Raw genomic sequence first — 24,470 nt, 5'->3', positions numbered from 1 at the left:
AGTCTGCGAGGTGCCTTTCTCATCCTGGCCACTTACCTCCTCTTCCTCAGCCGTCTGGCTGGTGCAGTGGTAACCGATATGCTGTCCTGTGGGCAAGTGGGCTTCACTTTGTCAATCTTTAATGAAGCTTCCCAGCTAACCTATCAGAATCCTCCTGGCTACCTGATTCCAGTATGCTTATGGGCCCTGAGGGACTGCAGACCCCTTGTAGCAGCTCTGCTCATAGGCCTCAAGGATAACAGGTGTCTGTCTGAAGGAACCTCCCATCCCAGCTCTCCTCTTTCCCTGATGGAAGTGGGGTATGTATGCAGGGAGGGAGGACCGGTGAGCAGACAGAAGAACTCCTGGGTACTGTGTAGCTTTGTTACTGGATCTCACCTAGTCCTCCTTAGGCGTATTGGTTCTTTGTCACCTTTTTGTCACCAATATATCTGCCTTTCCTCCTAAGATGCTCCTGTCATTCCTGAGTTTTTCCTAGCATTCCCAGTTCCAAGGTGTGTATAGGAATGACTAAACCTGGTAGCAAACATTCACCTCCCACACTATACTGCCATTCTTGCTGTCTCGGGCAGTGCCATGCCTCAGTGCTGCCATGCCTGTGGGCATAGTGACAATGTCTTCTTGTGTCAGGCTAATGTTCCTGTTCCTGCTGTGCCCTGCCGGGTTCACAAACTGGCTCTGCAGCTGTTATTGTTGTTTCTTCAGGGTGTGACATGAACATTACCTTCCAGAGCAGAGCTGCTATGATGGCTACAGAACACCTTGCTGGCAGCTATGGCACAAGACAGGTCAAACAGTGACAGCAAGGTCCATGGGAATAGTAATGGGAAGTATATACCAGGCCCTGAGATGCCAGACATCATTGTTCCTTCCTACCCTCTAGCTGCTCCTGCTCCCTAGGGGTTGCATGGGGTAGTTTTAACTGTCAACTTGACAGCCTAGAGTCACCTGGAAAAACAGTCTGGTGGGTCCAGAAAGTTATTAAGAGCCAGCAAGGATGCATTTATTTGATCTTCACTCTCAAATGTGGCTGTGACTAGCTGCTTAGCTTCCTGCTTTGATGTCCCTGAAGGGATGGTATGTGACTTTGTAAGCCAAACAAAACCCTTTCTCCCCTTGGTTGTTTCTGGCCAGGATGTTTTGTAATAGCAAAAATGAAACTAGACTCTTCTGTTTCTATATTGTGAAATACATTAAGGAGTATAGGTATAAGCTCTTCTTGGAAGTTCTGGTAGAATTCCGCATTGAAACCATCTGGTCCTGGGCTTTTTTTGGTAGGGAGGTTTTTGATAACAGCTTCTAATTCTTCGCGACTAACAGGTCTATTCAGATTGTTCACCTGGTCCTGGTTTAACTTTGGTATATGGTATTTATCTAAAAACGTGTCCGTTTCTTTTACATTTTCCAGTTTTGTGGCATACAGGCTTTTGTAGTAAGATCTAATGATTCTTTGAATTTCCTCTGTGTCTGTGGTTATGTCCCCCTTTTCATTTCTGATCTTATTAATTTGCATATTCTCTCTCTGCCGTTTGATTAGTTTGGATAGGGGTTTATCAATTTTGTTGATTTTCTCTAGGAACCAGCTTTTTGTTTCATTGATTCTTTGGATTGTTTTCTGTGTTTCTATTTTGTTGATTTCAGCCCTCAGTTTGATTATTTCCAGTCTTCTACTCCTCCTAGGTGAGTCTGCTTCTTTTTTTTCTAGAGCTTTCAGGTGGGCTGTTAAGTCTCCAATGTGTGCTTTCTCTGTTTTCTTTAAGTGGGCACTTAGTGCTATGAACTTTCCTCTCAGGACTGCTTTCATAGTGTCCCATAAGTTTGAATAGGTTGTTTCTTTATTTTCATTGAATTCAAGGAAGACTTTGATTTCTTTATTTCTTCCTTGATCCAGGTATGGTTCAGAAGTTTTCAGTTTCCATGAGTTTGTAGGCTTTCTGGGGGTAGCATTGTTGTTGAATTCTAACTTTAATCCATGGTGGTCTGATAAGACACAGGAGGTTACGAATTTTTTTTTGTAACAGTGGAAACTAGAGCAAGGGTGTCAAAGCTTATAAAGAGGGAGAAGGCTGGCTGAGTGGATGGCACTTTGTGGAGATGGCAGCTGTAAACACACTGGTCTATGCTGAACCTGGATGGAGCCCATTGGTACCCTCTATCTGCTTGTTTTAAGACCCCTGGGAGGAAGTAACACAATAGCAACTCTCTACACTTACTGTCTTCCCTTACTACTTCTCTGTCCTCCTTCACGTGGGCTTCTCTGAGTGGCCTAAGTCAGTTCTTGCAACCGGTAGTGCAGAATGTGGTCAACCAATCTTCCGTGTACCCCAGCACCCCAGGGTAGGGCCTGGCATAACGACAGGGTACCCACACTCTATATGGGATACCAAAGTTAGCACTGTTTACGAGAGATGTCTCTTTCCCCACATCAACTGTGGTTTCTCCTGCTTTTGGTTTCTGCTATTTCTCCTGAAAACTGTTAGGTGCATGTTCTCTGGTTTGTCTACATCTAAGCCTTTTGTGCTACATCCCACGGGCCTCTTCTCAGGCTTGCCTCCTTAAGCCTGTGTCCACAGGTTTGAAGATCAGAGATGTAGTCCTACCTCAGCATTCCTTGGACAAGGAACTGTAAAGATTCCACAGTGCTTCCCATGGGAAACACTCATTCTAGGATCTGAGGCCTCTTAAACTCCTGACCTAGCTTCTCACTACCTCTTCTCACCAGTGACCCTACTTAGATCAGTCAGCTAAGTCCATGACCTCCTCCCTTCTCTAATGTACGAATTCCCTGGAGCTGCTCCTCATAGTGAAACCTGTTCCCTTTGTGCTTCCCTGAAGCAGCATGCAGACACGCCAAAAACATATATATTATTTCTAAAGACTAGGTCTTGCATTGTGGCTGGGGCTGCTCTTGAATTCATCATCTCCTTGCTTTGGCCTCATGAGTCCTGAGCTCCTGATTCAAGTGGTAGGATTGCAGTTGTGTACTACCACATTCAGCAAAAGTATATATGCCTTTTTTAAAAAGTTTAATTTTTATTTTATGCATATGAATGTTTTCCTGCATTTATGTCTGTGCACCAAGTAGCAGGAAGGCCATGGGACTAGAGTTACAGATGGGTTTGAGTCCCCATGTGGGTGCTGGAAATCAAACCTGGGTCTTCTGGAGAGCAGTCAGTGCTCTTAACCACTGATCCATCTCTCCAGTCCCCTCGGACAACTTCAATCTTCTATCAATCCTCAGCAGGAATGATGTTAAGGTATAGGTATAAAGTTCATGTGTTGAAGGTATGGCAGTGCTATTGAGGCGTAGTAGGTTAAGGAAAGGGCAAAACTCATTAACAGGTAAAGCAATTGACAAGGTCCCAGCAATGGGCTATTAGGATGTGAGTCAGTGGTGTGGCTCTGCAGGGTACATCTTGTCTCTGGAACTCTTTCCTACCTCTCCCTGCTTCCTGGCCTCCAAAAGGTGAGTACCTCTCCTCCATGCCATCCCACCATAGTTTGCTCTATTACAGAACTGAGACTTCTGAAACCAAGCTGAGTCCAACATTCATTCCTCTTTAAGTCCGTAAAGCCTTTATCACTGTAACAAAAACTTGCACCTGCCTGCCTGACCCAGGAGCCTGCTCCATCTCCTTTGCCTGCATCCTAGCCCTTTGCTCTAGAATCCCATAAACCCCTAGTTTCCTTCCATCATGGCACATGACATACATCCACGAGTCTCCCTTCTTTGCCTGGCTGTCAGCCTGGTGAGTGCGGGACCATGTCTAATTCATCTTGCTGTGGAAAGCTACAAATCCCAGAATAGAAGTTCAGTAATTCACAGACTACTCATTCATTCAAACAAATGGCAGTTGTTAGATGCTAGCGAACCAGGCAGAGACACAAACTGCTGCACAAACTTTTGCCTAGCTTATAATCAAGAGACGAGGCAGGCAATAAGACATATGAAGAAAAATAGAGCAGAATGAGAGAACTGTGGTAACGTGTTATAATAGGCTAACATCTGGCTGGGCAATGTTTAGGTAGCATCTCCAGTGAAGTGAGGGAGCAACTGTGACCTTAATGATACACTCAGTGTGTAGGTCCTGAATTGAGCCCTTGCATTTCGGGGGAATGGTAGGAGACCAATACATTTACATAAACGTACCGTGGAGTAAGGGGAAAGAATTCAGAGAGGCAGCCAGGGCCAGAGCATGCAAACGCTGTAAAGTCTTGGACTTCATTCTGAGTTAAGACTGATAGCTCTGAGAGCTCTGAATGAAGACGAAGTGACTGGGTTATACCTAGAACTGAAAAGATCTGCTTGCTGTGTGGAAAAGATACTCAAGTGGGCTACATGCAGAAGTAGTCAAATTGACTGTGTGGGTGTTTAAAAAAAATATTTGTTTTGAATGAATGGGTAGATGTATGAAAGCAGGCAGCAGACAAACAGGTGGGGACAAACAGGTGGGCAGGTAGCAGACAAGCAGGTGGGCAGGCAGCAGACAAGCAGGTGGACAGGCAGACAAGCAGGTGGACAGGCAGCAAGCAGGTTGGCAGGCAGCAGACAAGCAGGTGGACAGGCAGCAGACAAGCAGGTGGACAGGCAGCAGACAAGCAGGTGAGCACAGGGCCTCATAATCACATACCCTATCTTCTCTAGAAAGCAAAGGTTGCATCTCAACTTCAGGACTTGACTTTCCGAACCCTAAGGATGCCTATTTACTACAGTATTTGTGTTGGCTCTTTTCATACAAGAATTGAAGCTGGCAAAAAGCTACTTGTGAAATTATTATTGTTGTGGTTTTTGTTTGAGACAAGGATTCATTATGTAGTCCAAGCTGGTGTTAAATTTGAGGCAGTCTGCCTGCTCGGCCTCCCAGGTACTAGGATTACAGGTGTGTATTACTACACCAGGTTTGGAGGTGTTCTTCAGGAAAGAGATTATACATGCGATGAGAGAAAAAGAAAGCGGATATAAATGAATTCTCCACTTACTCTAGAGTCTCTGCCCACAAAGATGGGCCAAGAAAAGTTTTCATAATTAGCCCCCAATGAGGGTGTTTTATCATTAGACAGTGTGCTAGCTACCAGGCAAGCAGAGTCTCTTTGGGAGGCAGTCTGATGGCAGAGACCTCAACTGAAAACTGAAGTCTCTCTCACTAGTGTAGCATTCAGCAAATTAGGAAATGCTGTGACCCTCTGCCTCCTCATTCTTAAAGGAGAGGCAATAGTTCCTAACATCTCTTTATAAGATGCAGGAGATACTATGAAGACAGGAAAGCTAGGAGACTGGACAATGGCATTGTGGAAAGGGAGGCTTTTTCCTTTCTGTAAGGAGCTTATGACAGTCCCAGAGGTGTAACACCAACAATGTTAGATCCAAGGGGCCAGGGCTCCAAGAGCAACACAGATTGAATGTGTACAGTGCTTCATGCCTTACAAGTCACACTCTTGTCTCTCTTACCACCATAACTCAAGCCTCAAAAAGGCAACAGTATCTACTGTCTGTCTGTCTATCATTATTTCTGTGTGTGCATATATGGAAGTCAGAGCACAACTTTCAGGAGTTAGTTCTTTCACTCCATCATTGTGGATTCTGGGGAATGAACTCTGGTTGTCAGGTTTGGCAGTAAGTACCTTCATCTAAGCCATCTCATTAGCCCTTATATCCACTTAAAAGATAAGGAAGCTGACTTGGCATGGGGGTGTGAGGAATGGATTGCTTTAGGCCCACGGTTGCTAAGGATAACAGTGTGTGGAGCGGATGCAGCTAGGGTCTCCTGCCTCCAGTCTATACCCCTCCTGCCAACTGCCTGTGTTGACTATATGTACCTCATCTTAGCTGGCTGCTCTCTGAGTCCTGGAAGGACAGGAGTGCATCAGATGGCTATGCTCTGGCTCAGTCTCTCACAAATTCTCTTTGGGTATGTGGTGTGTCAGGAGCCTGAAGCCCCAAAGGCACATTGCCATCAGTGTTAAGGAAGTGACTCTGGTGCTGGAGAAGAGTCTTTCTCTTCTGGGATGTAAACTACAGGTGAGCCAGCAGCTCTTTAAAGGACAAGGCCACAGCAGGAGGATGGTGATGCTCAGAGAGCAAAGGTCCCCATGAAGGATACCCTAAAGGCCAGGCTCAGTCTTTCCTCAGATCTTTTTTGTTTGTTGTTTGTTTTTTTTTTCCCACAAGACAGTGTTTCTCTGTAGCTTTGGAGCCTGTTCTAGAACTAGCTCTTGTAAACCAGGCTGTCCTCGAACTCACAGAGATCCACTTGCCTCTGCCTCCCGAGTGCTGGGATTAAAGGCGTGCGCCACCACTGCCCAGCTCTCCTTACACCTTGATGTAAACTCTCAAGCCACCTACCCGCTTCCCTCAGAGACCATGTCCCATCATCCTGTGTGCCCCAGGGCACTCTCAGCACTGTCACACGAGTGGTTGCTGATGAGAACTCCTGCCTTGTAAGGAGAGGGATTTCAAGCAGTTGTGGTGACTTTCAGGTGACAAAAAAGTCGTACAATGTCTTATGCTGCCCTAACAACACCCCTGTGAGGTAGGTGTGACAAACCATTTCACAGATGGAGAAACAGTCTTAGAAAGGGTGAAGAACAGATCTCTTGTATGGGAGATCTGGAAGTTTTTGTGCTCACAGATCAGCACTAGGGGGAATAGGAATGCTAAACTCACAGGGCTGTCCCTTCAAAGCGAGGGACGCATAGCTGGTTATCCAGCCAGAAGTCTGGGAGCAGATGTGGTTAACAGCCTGATAACCTTTGTGGTATCTGTATAGGAGACCACACTGGATCTTCCCCCAGACCTTTTTCATGAGCTCGTCAATCTATAGAACCTAGCACGGAAGGTGTGACATGTCGTCAATCTATAGAACCCATCTTTTTTTTTTTAATTTTTGGTTTTTCAAGACTGGGTTTCTCTGTGTAACAGCTCTGGCTGTCCTGGATTTATGGGTCAGGCTGGCCTTGAATTCACAAAGATCCGCCTGCCTCTGCCTTCTAAATGCTGGGATTAAAGGCGTACACCACCACACCCGACTAGAACCCATCTTTATGTAAGGTGACACAGGTACTTTACAAAGTGTTTTGGTTTAGTCACACCTTAAACTTTATTGTGTATATAGGATTGAGTTAGTTATCACCAGGAAAGTTTACATCAAGTTGTGCTATGCTTAAATATGCCTAGACTAAACTATTCAGGGTCAGACTCCTGCAGTTTGAACCAACACCAGCTACTCATGCTGGACCAAACTATTTCCCACAGATTGTTACTCTGCTGGCTATGGTGGTCACAGAGACTCACACATTGTTCAGGTCTGCATCCAAAGCTCCTTTTGCAGTACACACACCTCATGGCCACAGTCACAGGTCTTTCATCAGGATTGCTGGTGGGATGGTGTGCTTCTTGGTTTGGGATGGTGCTCAGCAGGCCAAGGTGACGGGTGCGATTTCTGTGTGAGACAATTCCATTGACCATGTCCCTCAATCACAGATAGCACCCCTCACCTTGAGCCCAATTTCACAGGTGGCAAATGGTGCTGGTGATTCAGGAGCTTCATCGTGATCTTCAGAAGAGGATGCAGAGACAGGGAATGTGGAGTATGTGTGCAAGGTGCACAGAATGACACAGGAACACATGGTGAACTTGCTCGCTCACTCACTCATTCATGAAAGCATAAACCACAAACACATGTTAATCTCGTTGGGATGCAAGTAAATACAGATATGGAAGGCAAGGCACTTTGTCCAAAGGAGCTCATAGCCTAACCCAGCCAACCAAGAGTTCAGGCCAATGGGATGGCAGTAGTGTGTTCACAGCTAGGGAAAGGATCCAAGGTTCTTTGAGCATCTGGGATGGCTTCACAGATAGAGCAATGCAAAAGACAGGCCACTAGCAGGAGAGTACTGGGCCAAGGCATGAAGTAAACTAAAGGTGGGGAGCATTGTGGAGGGCTGCAGAGGTCAACAACTTAGAAGCACTGACAGGCCAGATGGAAGTTTGACCCTCTTCTGGAAGGTGAAATGAAGGCTAACTTGTTAGGTCTGTCCTCACACTTCAGGAGAGGGATGATAAATGTATGGGGCTGAGGGATCTGATAGGAGACCATGATAGCAGAGTTTTCCTGGAACACAGCCCATTACACATTGTTCCCCAAACATAGTCTAAGGCACCTGAAGCTGAGTTAAGGACTAGGTGTTTGTAAATGAATCCAGATATGTTACATCCCTTAATCCTAGCTTACTCCTCAAGTCTGGTCAGGGTGTACTGAGGGCTCCTAGACCAGATGTCATACTAGACTGTTTTTTTGTTTTGTTTTTTTGAAACAGGATTTCTCTATGTAGCCTGGCTGGTCTCGAACTCGGAGATCCATCTGTGGCAGCCGCCCAAGCGCTGGATTAAAGCTGTGCACCGCATCATGCTGGATTTTGATATTCTAGAGATAAAAAGTCCAAACCAACTGAATCTATGTGTTGTGCCAAGTGATGCTGTCAAGACAGAAGCAAAAAATACAGCACCACTGGAATACATTGGGGAGAGTGAGAAACCCTGGGATTCTGAATGTGTCAGGCAAGTAAGGAGGGAGAAGGTGTCAAAGGTGGGAAAAGCACAGCGGGAGCAAAGTGTGGTAAGTGACGGGTATATTCTTGGCACGGAGGATGATACAAAGACCCTGCTTCATCTGGTAGCCATATCTTTAGTGACATAGGTGACAAGCACAAAGGTCCAACTTTTACAGTGTGGCCACTAGGGGGCAGGGCAGATGGGATGAGGCAGAAGCTGGGAACAAAGCCTGGGTAAGGGTGTGATATTGGTTCCACCAAGCCCAAAAGGAAACCATACCAACATCCAACAACCACACAAACAGTTCAGGAATTCTATTTCTTTGGAGGGAAGGTAACTTTGATTTAAAAAAAAAAACAAATCTGTGGGAAGCAAAACTGAAGCTGACTTCAAGAAGCTCTGAGATTAAAGATTCCTCCCAGCTGTTCAGAGAGGAAACAAATTATGCTCATTCACAGGTCTGAATGGTGCCATTCACAAGATGTTTGGTTAGACATTCCTTTGGCGGACTCTTTGCCCTGGCCCCAAGCATGTTCAGTCAGTGGGCCTTGCATAGGGGTGGGGATGGTGTGACTGGAAAATCTGGGGAAACATTTGTTATCAGCCCTAGGATGGTCAGATATTAATAGCCATGATATTATTACATCAAGCCACGTATGAAAAGAACATACCACTATGTTCTGAGAGACCACTTTACATCACTTCGAGTAGCCCAATGTAGATTTCCATAAGCTGAGAAGATTTAGCTTTTCTTTCTTTAGCGTCCTACTCTGTAACATCAGTAAAGCAGAACTATTTGGTTATTTCAAGGTGAGATCCTGGAGTAGTTTGCTGGCCCCTGGTCCTCCTCAGACAACCAGTCTGAAATCAGTCAAACCCAACCCCAAACCTGCAACCTTGTCTTTGAGTGGTCATCTATCTGCTCTAGCTCCTGCCGCTTTCCAAACTAGATCTAACATATAGAGCTTTCTCAGGCTGCAGCTTCTGGTATCAGATTCATGCTTTAAAAAGAGTCATCTACTTCCACAGTGAACTTCGACATACCTTCATGGCTAACCACTAACTTCATGCTAAGGCTATTCTGACCAACTTGTCTCTTGTCATTAGAATTTTCACCTACATGATCTCATTTCTGGTAGGTATCACATTTCCAGATGAGAAACTGAGGCTCAAGTCTTGCCCAAGGTCAGATGACCTGTCAGCAACAGGAGGGCTGCTCCCTGTGAATTCAATTTCTTACCATTGTTGCAGACACTGTGACTCAGGCTCATGGGGGCAAGAGTCTCCCCAGTATGCTGAAAGGGAGAGTTCTAAATTCTGGATATGGTAGTCTGCCTCTCAGAAGAGTCTGTGGTTCCTGCACTATACCTACTGGGAAAGTCTAGATGGTCTTCATTAGCTAAGAGCCAGAAGGGAAAAGATGTGTGCACTTACCTAATTTCCAAAGCCCCACTCTGACTCCAGACTCCAGAAATAAAGGGCATTTCGGACCCAGACTGTCAGCGATAATGGAAGAACCCTTTGGTGTGGACCTAGCTTTATTCTACGGTATAAGCCTTATCCCAGATTGGATGCTAGTCTGTCACCTACAAAATGTAAACTTGAGGCAGGTAAACACAGAATAGTTTAGTGGCCTGTGACCCTATTTGATTTTGATGTATGCACACCTCTCTTGTAGTAATGCAGTTAGCAGCCCAGCTTATTAACCTGCGTGTACAATACACACATCCCCTCTCTGAACACTCTCCTAAAACCTCAGAACCTCCTCAGATCCCTATCTGCATGATAATAGACTACATGTACCCCCTCTCTAAACAGTAGTATAAATTTCTCTGCTTTGTACAGTTATCAAATTTAGAGTTTCTATAGAAGTGTATTCCTAATGTACCCAGGTAGGTAGGAAGAACATACCTACTGATCTGGCCTAAACTGGTTTTGACTGCATAAAGCAAATTTGTCCAAGTAATCTTTTAAGAAGAACCACCTATTTACTACCTTATGGCAATGTATATTGGGTATGTATATCATACCATTAAAATCTGATGCATTATGAGAAGAGACACGCACAGTAGAAAAATTATGTGACCTTATCTATCAATCAAAACAGAACCACCCAAACTATACTCCTTAGTAACCAGTTCCTCCTTTGATTGAACCCCATAAAAGGAAGCCTCAAACAGTAACTGGTGCCCCTGAGTGTCTTTCATATTCATATGGTCTGCTGTCAGTCTTGACAGTGTTATTCCTCTTTAAACTGCACTATGGCTTTGCTCCAGATAAGTTACCTTGCTATTTTTGGCAAATCTGTGTGAGCCCTGATTTTCAATTAGATAAGAGGTCAAGAACAACCTCTTATCTGGCCCAGACCCTGTCCACTGGTAACAAACTTGGCTTTATGACAGGAAAGGCTTTCCCAGTTCTAACTCAGCAGACCCCATCTGGGGCTAGACATCTGCCTTTGGAAATGTCAGGTGAAGCTTTGAGGGGGAAGGAGGCAAAGTCCCATCATTTAGATGTTCCACTCTCCTGGATTAACATTACTGCAAGATATCTGTGAGTTTTGAGAGAACTTAAGTCATCTGAGAGAATGCTGGATGTGGGGACAGAGAGTGGCTTAGGGTGGGGGAACAGCCCTTAAGGGGACAAGGCATCTTACACAACAGTCAGGTCACATAACAACCCTGGGGTGTGGCATTCTGACCATCTACAGATGCAGTGACCTGCTCAGGGCCCAAGCAGCAAAAATGAAATTTTGAGTCAAGGTAGGCTGGTTCTTCCCACTATGCTGCTCTAGTCTGATACCCCTTGTCTTATTAGGGTTTCTATTGCTGCTGTGAAGAGACACCATGACCACAGCAATTCTTATAAAGGAAAACATTTAATTGAGGTAGTGGCTTACAGTTTCAGAGGTTTAGCCTATTATCATCATGGTGGCTAGGAGTATGGCAGGATGCAGGCAGACACGGTGCTGGCTATATCTTCATCAGAAGGCAACAGGAAGTGGTCTGAGACGCTGGGCATGGTGTGAGCATATATGAGACCTCAAAGCCTGCCTCAGTGGTGATACACTTCCTCCAACAAGATCACACCTACTCCAACGAGGCCACATCTAATAGTACTACTCCCTTTGGGAGCTATTTTGTTTCAAACCACACCTGCTGTCTCAAGATTAACGGAAAAGCAATGTTCTTTCTCACCCTGTTTGTTTTCTTTACAAGTCAGCAAGTGACTGGGACCAAGTGCTCGCCACATTTCCTCCCTTTGAGATTCAGTTTTCCTCACTGTGGGATGGGGCACTGCTAAGTAACAATGAAATGAAACTACAGTATGGAACAAGGAGGGAGTCTGATTTCATGTAGCTTCCTGGTCAAGCAGTTCTCCAGCCTCTCAGAATCAAAGCTCTTCTCTATAACCAACATTTTGAATTGTATTATTACCCTGAAATGCAACTCAGGGATTATACAATTGCTCTACACAGATGAAAGAAATCTGGGAAGTACCTTAAGTGTTCTGTAAAGGGAGGCAGAGAAGTGGTCTTAATAAAGCGTCTACTGAATATGTAAAAGGTCAGATACACCTACAGCAGGAGACAGAATCAGAGAGATGCTTGCACCTGCCCACAGACTCTGAGGCAATGTGGCTGCCACAGAGGCATTTGTTACAGGAAAGTCATCTGGATGACAAAAATATCACAGCTACAATGCTGGAGATAGGGTTTTCCAAAACAGAAAACAACTCTCAGGTTAAGTTACAAACAGGATCAAACATAATTTCCTTCGATATATGCCATAGTTATACTCCTAGAATATTTAGTACTTTCTAGAACTGTTCAAAAATAGTCCTTTTTCTTTCTTAAAACAAATTTCTGGCTCAAGAAATTAAAAATCTGGGGAGGGAGGGGCAAAACACAGTAGTGGAGCGGGGTTAGAACCATGAGCTCTGCAGTGCAGCAGTGGAGCGGGGTTAGACTGACTTGCAGGACTCTGGATGCTAGACTCTTCCTACTGGCTCAAGTGAATTAACTGACTCCCATAAGCTAATTGGAAGTGGCACTATTAGGAAGTGTGCCTTTGCTAGAGTAGATATGGCCTTGTCAAGGGAAGTGTGTCACTGTGGGGGCGGGCTTTGAGATCTCTTATACTTAAGATATGCCCAGTGTCTTAGTTCACTTCCTGTTGCCTTCAGATCAAGATCTAAGAATGCCATGTTTGCCTGTATGCCACCATGTAGCATGGTAATAATGGACTAAACCTTTGAAAAATGTAAGCCAATGAAATGTTTTTCCTTTATATGAGTTGCTGTGGACAGGGTGTCTCTTTACAGCAAAAGAAACCCTAACAAAAAATAGAAGTCGGTACCAGGAGTGTGATATTGCTATGACAGGCCTGCCCATTCATTCTTTTGTTGGAAGGAATATGGACTTTGGAACTGTGGATTAGAAAAACAGTTGAACACTTTAAGTGCTGTTTAATGGGTCATATGGAAGACAGTGATGCTCAGTGTGATATGAACTGTGGTTGCCTGGATCAAGAGGTTTCAGAGGAGAAGAATGCTAGTATGTAGCTTAGAGACTGGTCTTGTGGTATTTTGGTGAAAAATGTGGCCACTCTAGCCCTTTTTCAAAGGGTCTGCCTGAGGCTAAAGTGAAGAGATCTGGATTAATTCCATTGGCAGAAGGAATCTCAAAACATCCTAGTATAGACTCTGTCATATGGTTACTACTGTTCATGCTTGTAAAGATTTATATGAAACAGAGGAAGCTGAGCAAGGAAAAATACCAAATGTAAAATTTGAGGAGAAGAAGAGCACCAGGACATAGAATGGAACTAAGCGCTGTGTTCAAGGAAATATACAGATTAAGAAATGGAATAAAGGGAGTGGCAACCTCAGGGTGAGATCCCACCCAACTAAGTTTCCAGCTTGTGAAAAGGAGCTAAAGAAAAGCTTAGGGCCAGGTGCGGTGGTGCATACCTTTAATCCCAACAGCGGAAAGGCAGAGGCTGGCTCTGAGTTTGAAGCCTGATCTACAAACCCAGTTTCAGGACAGCTAAGTGTAGGCAGTGAAGGGAACTACACAAAGTTGATGAAGATGTAATTGAATAAGGGGACCATGTTCCAGCTCCACTAAGCAGCAGAACTTGGAAACTTCAGTGACATGGTTCTGGCTTTAGAGTTAGAGAGTGACTAAGGAAACACCGAGGCCAGGCATTTATCAGGGGTGTGCCTGCATAAAGGCTTAAAGACGCCATTTCAAGAAGCTTGTGAAGGTAAATCCTGGATTGCCTTGGAGACCCTAAGATGTTGGAGATGCCAGAGTTGCGGGATACCTGTCAAGGAAAGCTATTAACAGAAAGTGGAACCAACCCAAGAGAAAGGACTATGTTGCAGTCAACAAAAGCTGAAAGAAGTTGGAGATCTGAAGAGTACTTTGACACCAGACACGAAAATGCAGAGTTTAAGAGTTTGCCCAGCTAGTTTTAGGTCTTGCTTTGATCCAGTATTTCCTCTCTGTGCTCCTTTCCCCATGTTTTGGAACAGTATTGAATATCTTGTGCTATTATATGTTGGAAGTATGTGATCTGTTCTTTGATTTTGATTTTATAGGGGATTATAGTTAAGAGATTGCATGAATCTCAGAAAAGACGTTGAACTTTGGACTTTTAAATACTGTTAAATGGGGACTTTTGAAGTTGTATTTTGCATTATGATATTGTTACAAGCTTATGGGAGTCAGGGAATGGAATGTGGTAATTTGAATGTAATTGGCCACTATAATCTCATACAGAATGGTATGATTAGAAGGTGTGCCTTTGTTGGAGTAGATGTGGCCTTGCTGACTGTGGGGGCAGGTTTTGAGGTATCCTATGCTCAAGTTATACCCAGTATCTTGGTTCACTTCCTGTTGCCTTCGAATAAAGATTTAAGAACTTTTAGCTCCTTCTCCAGCACTATGTTGCACCATGATGATTATGGATTATACCTCTGAAAATGTAAGCCACCCCAGTTAAATGTTTCTCCTTTGTAAGAGTTGCTGTGGTCATGGTGTCATTTCACAGCAATAGAAACTCTAACTAAGACAGTCTCCCTGCTGCTGCTGGAGGATGTCAGAGGTAGAGAGGGAAACTGAGCAGGACAGAGTGTAGAACAGTGGTCAACATCTCTCCTTGCTTGGGGACTAGGCAGACCAACAATGCAGGCAGAGACAGTCTGAATGCTTTCTGGAAGTAGTATTAGCAGTTCAAGAGTCAGCAACAAGACAGACACTGACACTAAAGTCCACCTCATTCTCCTGCAAGGGACTGGAATGATAGCATGAACCAGCCTTGCTGGGCTACCTGAGATCTGATCTTTAATATGAGAAGCCCACCAATGGCTGCAGCATGGGCACAGATCAACAACCTGGACTTGTACCTTCCCTGACCCCTGGAAGCACTTCTGTAGAAGCACTGGATTCCAAACCAGGAGACCTAACCTTAACTCTCAACTCCAAACAAGATACATACCTCTATTTTGGATACCTCTATTTTGGATCTCAGAACCCTTTCTAAAAAATATGTATCACAGAAGGCTGTCTTAAGTGCTTTAGAGTTTAAGAACAAAAACCTCTATACCCCAATTAGTCTTCTTGGGGGTTCTTGGCCTCTCGCCTCAACTAGGCTTCTTGGTTGGTGAGAACCATTTCTCAGGAAGAGCAGGAAAAGGCCACCTGAATAAGTGGCCTGGGGAAAAATAAAACTTGTAGGCTTTGAAGAGAAAGTCTAAGTATTAACTATTTCCATAATTCCATGTACCCAGGCCAGAGAAGTTTCTCTCTCCAAGTCGTACCTGAGCCTAAGTACCATCTGTGGCCATCACACCATGCCTTGTCATATGATACCCAGGAAAGCTGGGTCACATGGTCTGTAGGGCATGCTCCGTAGTTAGCAGCAGACACAGATGGCAGCCACCAAAGTTAGGCTGTAGCACTGTTTCCACTAGTGGGAGCTTCCAGAGCAACCCACACAGGGATCTTGACTTCCTTAACACTGAAGGGAGTGGCATTAGAGCCAAATAGCCCTTTCCACTTCAGGTAACTTCTAGATATCAACATCTATAGAAAAAGCCTCAGTAAGCCCCCACCTTCCCAGGATAATCCCTGAACTCAGAGTTTTGTTCTCCAGAACTGTGAGAGCTTCTGCTAGCTCTAAGATACCTTACCTCTTCATAGGAAATGGGAAACACTCCGTAACTGTTACTTTAACTGTTTTGTACCTGCTAAATTGACTTTAGTTTCCCTTGGTTAGGCCTGAAGTTGAAGACTGGGTATCCAAAAATCACTGAAACAAGAAGCTAGATCCAGTAGGTACCTGGTAAAAAAAAAACCATCAGCAAGGTAGCTTTTTCAAGGTACCTTGAAACATCTGAGAATCTCTTCCATGGAGAATTCAGACAGTAAAAAAAAAAAAAAAATACTATTCTACTATACTTTAACCTCTTCCAGAATAATGTGAAGAATCATGAGCTAATAGTTTTCAGGTCAGACATTGAGATGTATGCCTGAAAACCTACCACTCAGGAAAATGAGATAGGGAGATTGCAAGTCAAGCTTAGGCTACACAGGAAACCTTGTCTTTAAAACAGAACAAAACACTAAAACAAAGCTGGACAAGATAGTGCTCACTTGTAATTCCAGTATTCCAGAAGTTAAGGCAAGAGGATCAGGGGTTAAGGTCATCCTTGGCTTTAGAGGACCCGGTCTCAGAAAAAAAAAAAAAAACCCACAAAACTAAACAAGATAAAACAAAAACAAGCTAGTACATCTCATGTACTGTAGAGAGAAAGAATCAAATAAAAGAAATCATTTGAGGCACAAATGTTTGCTTTTCAGCGCCCAGAAAACAGAACTATGAAACAACTTGGTTCCAGCGTTGAGTTTCAGCAGTTATAATTATGGGATTTCTAAGCAGTTACTTCCTCTCTGAGCTTTGGCTTTCTGGTCCAGAAAACAGGGAAGGCATCTGAGATAACATCTCCCAGGGATATGGTGAGAGTTAACCAAGAGCCTGAAGACACAAAGACACACTTTAATTTTGGGGGTAGGCAAATATAGCTTACTTTAAATGGTACAGCTAAGTGGCCTGTGCCTGCAGGCCTGGGAAGACCCCAAGTCTATACCCATGTCTATCCACATACTGAGGGGTAGGAAAAGCTGATCAAGACTCACCTGTGGTGATGGAGGTCTACAGGAGACCCCAGAAGGTCACAGGAACCAGACACCTTAGAAGAAAAGATTCCCAAGGGGGAACGAAAGGGGTATGTCTGTTTATGGGATGCTAGATGCCACCCTAAGCCTGGGATCCTGCACAACTTTGGGATTCAAGATGTCATGCTACAAGCAACTATACAATCCATATGATTCGGGCAATCAGTTGTACACAGAGCAAACAACTATATAACCAGAAGTTCAAAATTTGTCAATACAACACTGCAGTATTGAAGGCTATGTGGCTGCTGAAGCCTTTGGGTCAAGGGTACCTTTCTTTCAGGTTTGGTAACTACTGGGAGTTGCATGTAAGCACACCATAGATACATGTTTCACATTTGTGCATGACATATCAGCTGCTGAGAAAGCTCAGTCAGCAGCAGCCACTACCAATGCTAACCAGGCACACTAACTCTGTATCTACACATCCAAACTGGCAGGCTCCATTCCAGCATCAACAAGACCATTTGTTCAGTCCACTGGGGACGTGGGCCTGTGTTAGAATTGACACCATGTGACCCTAATAAGCAATTCCCTCATGATAGTTCACCACTACAATACCTAGAAAGAATCTGTGAGTTCAAGGCCAGCCTAGTTTACAGAGCTAGTTCCAGGATAGCCAGGGCTGTTACACATAGAAACCCAGTCTCAAAAAAAAAAAAAATCATCCCAGCACTCAGGAGGCAGAAGCAGGGGGATCTCTGTGAGTACAAGGCCAGCCTGGTCTACATGAGCTAGTTCTAGAACAGGCTCCAAAGCTACAGAGAAATCCTGTCTCGAAAAAGATTTTTAAAAAATTTAAAAAACCAAAACAAACAAACAAACAAGGCCAATGCCATTCCTAGTAAGCTTTCCAGCTGCCCTGTGCCTATTCTCTAATGCCATGCCTGCCTGCCTGCCTGCCTACTGCATGTTCCCAAACTCCCATCACAATGGTCATGGACTCTAACCCCCTGAAACTGTAAGGCTATAAACTCCTTCTATAAGCTGCCTTTGTCTTAGCACAACAAGAGAAGACTCACACATGACTCACAAAACCTCACTCCATATAGTCTTCTTAGCTCACAAAATCTCTTGAAGTGTTTAAGCTGAGCCCAAAGCACCAATATATCAGGCTCAGTATATGTTCAAATGTCATCTCCCTTTAGCAGCATGGGCACCTGTCTCCTTCTGTGTTTTGGTAGTGGGGGTAGCAGCAGTGGTGCTGTCTGCAGGCAGTAGCAACAGCAGTAACATAATACACATGCTGAATCAAGAGATGACAACCATCTAGCTCATTTAAATGTAAAAGCAACTCTCCTTGTCTGCATTTGTAGTCAGGGATGCAGAGGCCCAGGAACCTTCAGTGAGTTGCTCAAGGTTTCTTGACTGGGAATGCAGCAAACGAGAGCTCAAACCAAGTAAAGTGGTTCCAAGCCTGGTTCATAACCACCGTGCACTGCTACCACTGTGCTCTGCTACCACTGTGCTCCACCAAGGTTAAGATGCTTGCCAACTGTAGGACCAACTGAGGCCAGCAATACACCCTCATTGGGAAAGCTCAGGTCCTTCTCAAAGTTGTTAAAAGTCACCAACAGTTTGGTGCTCTGCTGTAACTGCTCGATTCCGGGACTTTTGCTAGTCCCACTCCCAAGCCTTACAGGGCCCAACTTATCAACTTGTCATGCTTCCAGTTTCATCTAGCTGCTCTGCACCTGTACACAGGCCCCAGACACACTGCACTGTAGGTTTTTTTCTTTTGACACATGCAAGCTCTCCCACCTCTACCTCTGCAGCAGTAGCTCCCTCCTCAGCACACCCTGCTGAGCGTAGTCCTTGTTCCTTTGAGCTTCAGCTCTCATGTCACCACTGCTGTCAGGGTCTCTTTTACAGCCCAGATGGGCAGTTATTGTTTTCTTTTGTAGTCCCCAAGTACTTTGCACACATTTTATTCCAGCACTCACTGTAGAACATTAAAGTTAGCTATTTATGAATCTGTGAACTCTAAATTCTAAAGTGGGCAGGACTCCATTCACTTCTTATCTATTCTGCCATGTCAGGTATGTGTTCTGGAATACAGCAGTAGGATGGCTAACATACAACACATCTCACAGAGGGCTTCAGGAGCACATTAATACAAACCTGCATTTCACAATAGCACATTAATCCCTCTTCCTTATTCTTAGTCATTATTGTGAACCTCAAGTCAAGTAACAGGTTTCTGAGGGTCTACATCATGTCAATAAATGAAGTAGCAATATCAGGATGTTAGACAACCAGAGCTGGGACACAGACAGAATAAAAGAGAGCCTCAACATCCAGTAAAGACAATGTCCTGCTTACCTCCTTCTTGGGAATTCATGATGTTCAGGGCAAAGAGCATCGCATTGGAGAAAGTGGTTGCCTCTTCCTTACTTGCAAAGTTTAAGCCATAGACCTGACGGGCATCTCGCCACTGATGGAAGGTGGGTGTTGCCTGATTGTACTTCAGCCCTTTCACAATTGAATAATTAATCACAACCTGGAGGAGAAAAGAGAGAAATACGTGTAAATAAATTAAATGTAAGTGAGCTGGAGGGAGCTGCCATGGGCAAAGATACTGTATCCTTTCAACCATGGGTAGTGTGGGGCATAAGGTTCACAGGAGGGAAAAGGTGATCAGGCATTTCAGGCTATAATTGAACAGCTGGAAACTTGTTATTTCACTTAACTAGGTCTGAACTGGGAGTAAAATTCCCCGGTTGGGTTCTGGTCCAGACCCTGTCTCTTGGTTGTGCCACTTAGGGAATCAATGCTGTTTTCTAAGGTTCAGTTTCTCCAACAATAAGATGAAGGTACTAATGCTGCCTTATTGACCTTGTGGGGATTCTGAAAGGATCTCCCGGTGCCAGCTATATTTTAGCTACACTTAATCCATATCTTCTAGATATGAAGCTCCTTAAGGGTAACAGTATTTTGCAGTTTCATTTCAATTTCCCACAGCCCTTATCAGTGTTCAGAATTCATAATAAACAAGTTCTATTTTCAACGATGACTTGTAGAAATATATTACACACACATACAGCCTCACAGCTATTTTTGTTATTAATCACCAACAGACATAATTGGTGTAGGAGGTTATTCTGTTTGTGTGTTGCTTTTATTGGTTGAATAAAGAGACTGCCTTGGCCTTTTGACAGGGCAGACTTAGATAGGTGGAGTAGACAGAACAGAATGCTGGGAAGAAGGGAAGTGTGGCAGACGCCATGAATCTCCAGCCTGAGACGGACATAGGTTAGAATCTTGCCAGTAAGCTACAGTCACATGGTGACATACAGGTTATTAGAAATGGGTTGAATCAAGATATGACAGTTAGCCAATAAGAGGCGAGAACTAATGGGTCAGGCAGTAATTTAATTAATACAGTTTTCTGTGTGGTTATTTTGGGGGTTAAGCTAGCCAGGCGGTGGGACACAGCCCGCTCTCCCCTTACTACACATAACAGCTATCAGCCAGGCAGGGCAAAAGACAGTGAAGGCAGACATTCAGAGAGCCATGGCCGGCAAAGACTCAACAGCAGGTCTGAGGGCTCCTCGACGTTTGCTCTTCTAGACACTGAAAGAGAATGGTTTCAGGCTATTTAGAACGTGGTGCTCTGTGAAGTCAGTGGTGGCCTGACAACACTACAGGTGCAGCCATCACCCGGCTGTGTAATCCTCCCCCTAAGAGTCCTCTTGCCTGTAAAGTAGGAAGAATACGGTAATGGTTTGTTGCTCTCCATAACTGTTCATATTGCTGTGTTACAGGATCAGGAAAAGCCGGAGAATAGTAATTACAGACAATATCTAGAACAGCATCATCCTAGATTTCCCTCACAAGCAAGTTGAACTTAGGTCCACATATAATGAAGTGAACAAGTAAGATGAGTCATTGGACACATGTACTAAATCAGGAGAAGAGATGGAATCATTTTACAACTTACTTGCTACATAGCAACAGGTGAATATTTTGGCTAGTATCTATATACAAGTTCTTGAGTAGGAGAAGACATACACATGTGTACTGATAAGCAGAAGACCCAAGCTGGGGGTTGACTGGTTTAATTTTACACTGCTGAAAAAAGGCTCAAGTGTTTGTGGAGTGTATGTATGAGATGAACTGCCAAGTTAGCATGATTAAAATGGCTGTTAAGGTTAGAGCAATGGGTCTCCACCTGTGAGTCATGACCCCTCATGGGGGTTGTCAAAACAACCCTTTGCAGGGGTCACATAAGACTATCAGAAAACACAGATATTTACATTATGATTCATAACAGTAGCAAAATTACAGTTATGAAGTAACAATAAAAAATTTTTATGTTGGGGGTTACCACATTATGAGAAACTGTAGTAAAGGGTCACAGCGTTTGGAAAGTTAGGAACCACTGGGTTAGTGACTGGAGTCATGCACAGAATCAGGGAGCTAAGAACCTTTTCCATTCTGTCCCAGTCAACTCATAGCAGATGTTCTGTGAGAAAGTTGTGCAGAAGAGGTCTGGAAGTGACATATTAAGGTTGGTTGAGAAAGAACAAAACAAGACTGGCTGGGGAGATGCTCTAGGGAAGTGAGACTTCTAAGACTATGAGTTGAGATGGCTGACTACAATCTCAGAGGTGACTCAGTCATGCAAGCTCAGGAGAAAAGTAATACCCATCCCAGGTACAGAAAAAGAATTCATAGGGATCTTAGGAATTCTCTTTGTAGTTGGGAAATCAGGGCCAGGAAAAACAAGGGACTTGAACAAAGTTACACAGTAAACTAATGGGAGGGCTGGAACAGTCTATAGAGGGGACTCCATGCTGCAGTTCACTGCCAGCAAAATGAGCTAACATTGTTCTCTAATTTCCTGTGGCCTGGCTTCGATCTCTGGAGCCTCCTGGATTGGTTCTGGCTGCACAGGTCTTAAGACCTTATATTGGGGAGGTGGTATGACACATGCCTTTAATCTCAGCACTCAGAGATAGAGTAAATCTCAGTGAGTTTGAGGCCAACCTTGTTTATTGAGCAAGTCCCAGAACAGACAGGACTGTTACAGAGAGAAACCCTTATACTGGCATTTCTGTTGTTGCTATCCCTGGAGCCTAAAGACTGCCAGCTGCTATCCACAAATACCCCAACAGGCTACAACTGCTTTGAAGACATGGTGGTTCTTGGCATAAGAAATGAGCAGATCATTGAGTTAAAGCACTGTACATCGAATCCTGTTTATTCCTTTTCAGCTGAGCAACTCTTAGTAGATCCATGAAATGCAAAGGGACGGCAACAGTGTGGATAATATATTCCCTAATAGACCTGTGAAGATAAAACACTTGTATAAGCTGAACCACCAGAGAGACACCACCACTTTAAAATTTATTTTCACAACTTCTAAACCATCCTCTTTAAAGGAGAGTCCCACAAAGTGTGCCTTGAATGCATGTGCAGGGGGTGCATAGCTAATATATCACTTGGTCAAAGACAGAGAGAAGCCTGGTATTTACCAACTCCCAGATAGGTTTTACTGGTGGAAGCTAAAATCTTAGTGCCTACCTGATTATTTTCTTGTTCTACTTAGAGCAAGTTAGAGGAGATAGTTGGGCATTTGTAACACTGTGTGGTCACTTTTGGATGGGACAAGCTTTCTTCTGATGTCTCTTTTCTCAACAGCGCCCTTCAGAGATAACTATGCTCTAACTTTTCTCACCATTGGTAACTCTTACCAATTCTTTTTTTTTTCTTTTGGTTTTTCCAAGACAAGGCTTCTCTATAGCTTTGGAGCCTGTCCGTAGAACTAGCTCTTGTAGACCAGGCTGGCCTCAAACTCACAAAGATCCGCCTGCCTCTGCCTCCCGAGTGCTGGGATTAAAGGTGTGTGCCACCACCACGTGGCCAACCAATTCTTAAACTAAAAATGGATTAATATGGCATACATTTCTATTTCTGACTCTTTCCATTGAACATAATATCTGTGAAATTCATCCATTTCTCTCCCTACCCCGATGCCTAGACAGAGTCTTACTACATAGCCCAGGCTGGTCTGGTACTCGCTATGTAGCATGGGGTTTGAACTCATCAATCCTCTGCCCTTTCCTCTCTAGTGGTAGAACTACAGGCATGCAGCATCACTGTGGGCTAAACATGCCATTTTAACAGCAAATAACTTCTCCATGCTCTTATTGATGAGTGTCTGAGTTGGTTTCTAGCCCTTGGCTATTTTGCTCTATGAATATTTTTATTTTTAGTAGATACAAATTCTTGGTTTTTTAGGCATCTACACAGAAGGGAGGGGTATGGTTTGTGTGCATTTAGATTTAGTAGCCTTGGTCATAAGATTTCTCAGGAAGATGGTATCAATTTCCACTCTCCTGAGCGACATATGAGAGATCCACTTGGCCAGAAATACTCAGAATTGTTTGGCTTCTGAATGGCACCCTTGAGTTGTGCAGAGTATAGCACTATCCCAGGGTCGTTTCCATCAGAACTGTCTGACTTCTGAAGGGCACCCTTGGGGTGTGGAGTATAGTGTTATCCCAGGTGGTTTGCATAGTGTCTCCCCAAACACAATGGCTGAGCACCTTCCTTGTATTTGCCACCATTGTTAGCTTGTCACTTCTGTCCACTGCTCTTTTGGGAAGTCTTTGTTCAAGCTATTTGGCTTTTTTAAAGTTAATTTTCAGCTTTGTATACATCCTTCCTGATTGAATTGGCCTATTGTATACTTCGGGGAAGTGGTCCCCCAGGGTGTGTAGCTTGCTTTTCCATCTCCTAGTGCACAGTAAGGAAACTCCTCAGTGTTAATGAAGTCCATCCATAATCTGTCCTCCATAGCTAATGCTTTATTTCAATTTCTTTAGATTTATCTATTTTATATATTTTCCTTGAATGGGTATCTGTGTACCATGTGAATGTTCAGTGCCTGTGGAGGTCAGAAGAGGACGTCATATGCCCTACAACTAGATTTACAGATTGTGAGTCACCATGTGGGTTCTGGGACTAAACCTGGGTCCTCTGCAATAACAAGTGTTCTTAACTACTGAATATCTGTTTTCTCTAAAGTCATGAGAAAATTTTCCTGTACTTTCTTCTCAATGTTTTACTGGTTTCTGAACACCTCTCTCACGCTTCTTTCAAGATGGGGTCTTGCTGCATTGCCAAGGGTAGCCCTGGATTCTTGGTCTGAAGCAGTCCTCCCACCTCAGATTCCTAAGTACCCCGCTACTGTTGGCCTTTAGTGTTTAGGCTGAAATAATTCTGAGGTTTGGTGTAACCATTTAAAAATAAAATACAGACTGAACTGGGGTTATTTATTGAAAATAACATCTTTTTCTTGCTGAACATAAAGATGCCTTGTCATAAACCAAGGGACCACATATGTGTGGCTTTATCTAGCCATTCCTAAATTTCTGAGTCTGTTAGTTGATCTTAATGTCAGTATCTCCCTGCTGCAATTATTACAGCTTTATAGTAAGACTGGAAATATGAAAGTGCAAGCCCCATTTTGGTTCTTCAAGATGATCCTAGCAGTAAAAAACAAGGACTTCTTGAAGTTTGTGTACAAATGGATGGAAATAGAAAACACTATCCTGAGTGAGGTAAGCCAGACCCCAAAAGAGGAACATGGGATGTACTCACTCATATTTGGTTTCTAGCCATAATTAAAGGACAGTGAGCTTATAATTTGCAATCCTAGAGAAGCTAAAT

General features: G+C 43.9%; 1 protein-coding gene across 3 annotated transcripts in view; it reads right to left on the bottom strand.

Moving 5' to 3' along the window:
* The window catches only part of Evl (Enah/Vasp-like), a 96,087-nt gene that overhangs the window by 20,046 nt on the left and 51,571 nt on the right, over nucleotides 1–24,470 (bottom strand). For all 3 annotated transcript variants that reach the window (XM_005343538.3, XM_005343540.3, XM_026781040.1), the window contains exon 3: nucleotides 19,116–19,293. In XM_005343538.3, coding sequence (XP_005343595.1) covers nucleotides 19,116–19,293 — 178 coding nt within the window. The remainder of the gene's footprint in view (nucleotides 1–19,115; nucleotides 19,294–24,470) is intronic.

Source organism: Microtus ochrogaster, chromosome 1 (genome assembly GCF_000317375.1).
Source record: "Microtus ochrogaster isolate Prairie Vole_2 chromosome 1, MicOch1.0, whole genome shotgun sequence".
Classification (NCBI taxonomy): domain Eukaryota; kingdom Metazoa; phylum Chordata; class Mammalia; order Rodentia; family Cricetidae; genus Microtus; species Microtus ochrogaster.
Note: the sequence above shows the minus strand (reverse complement) of the source record. Positions and strands in the feature narration are given on the sequence as shown.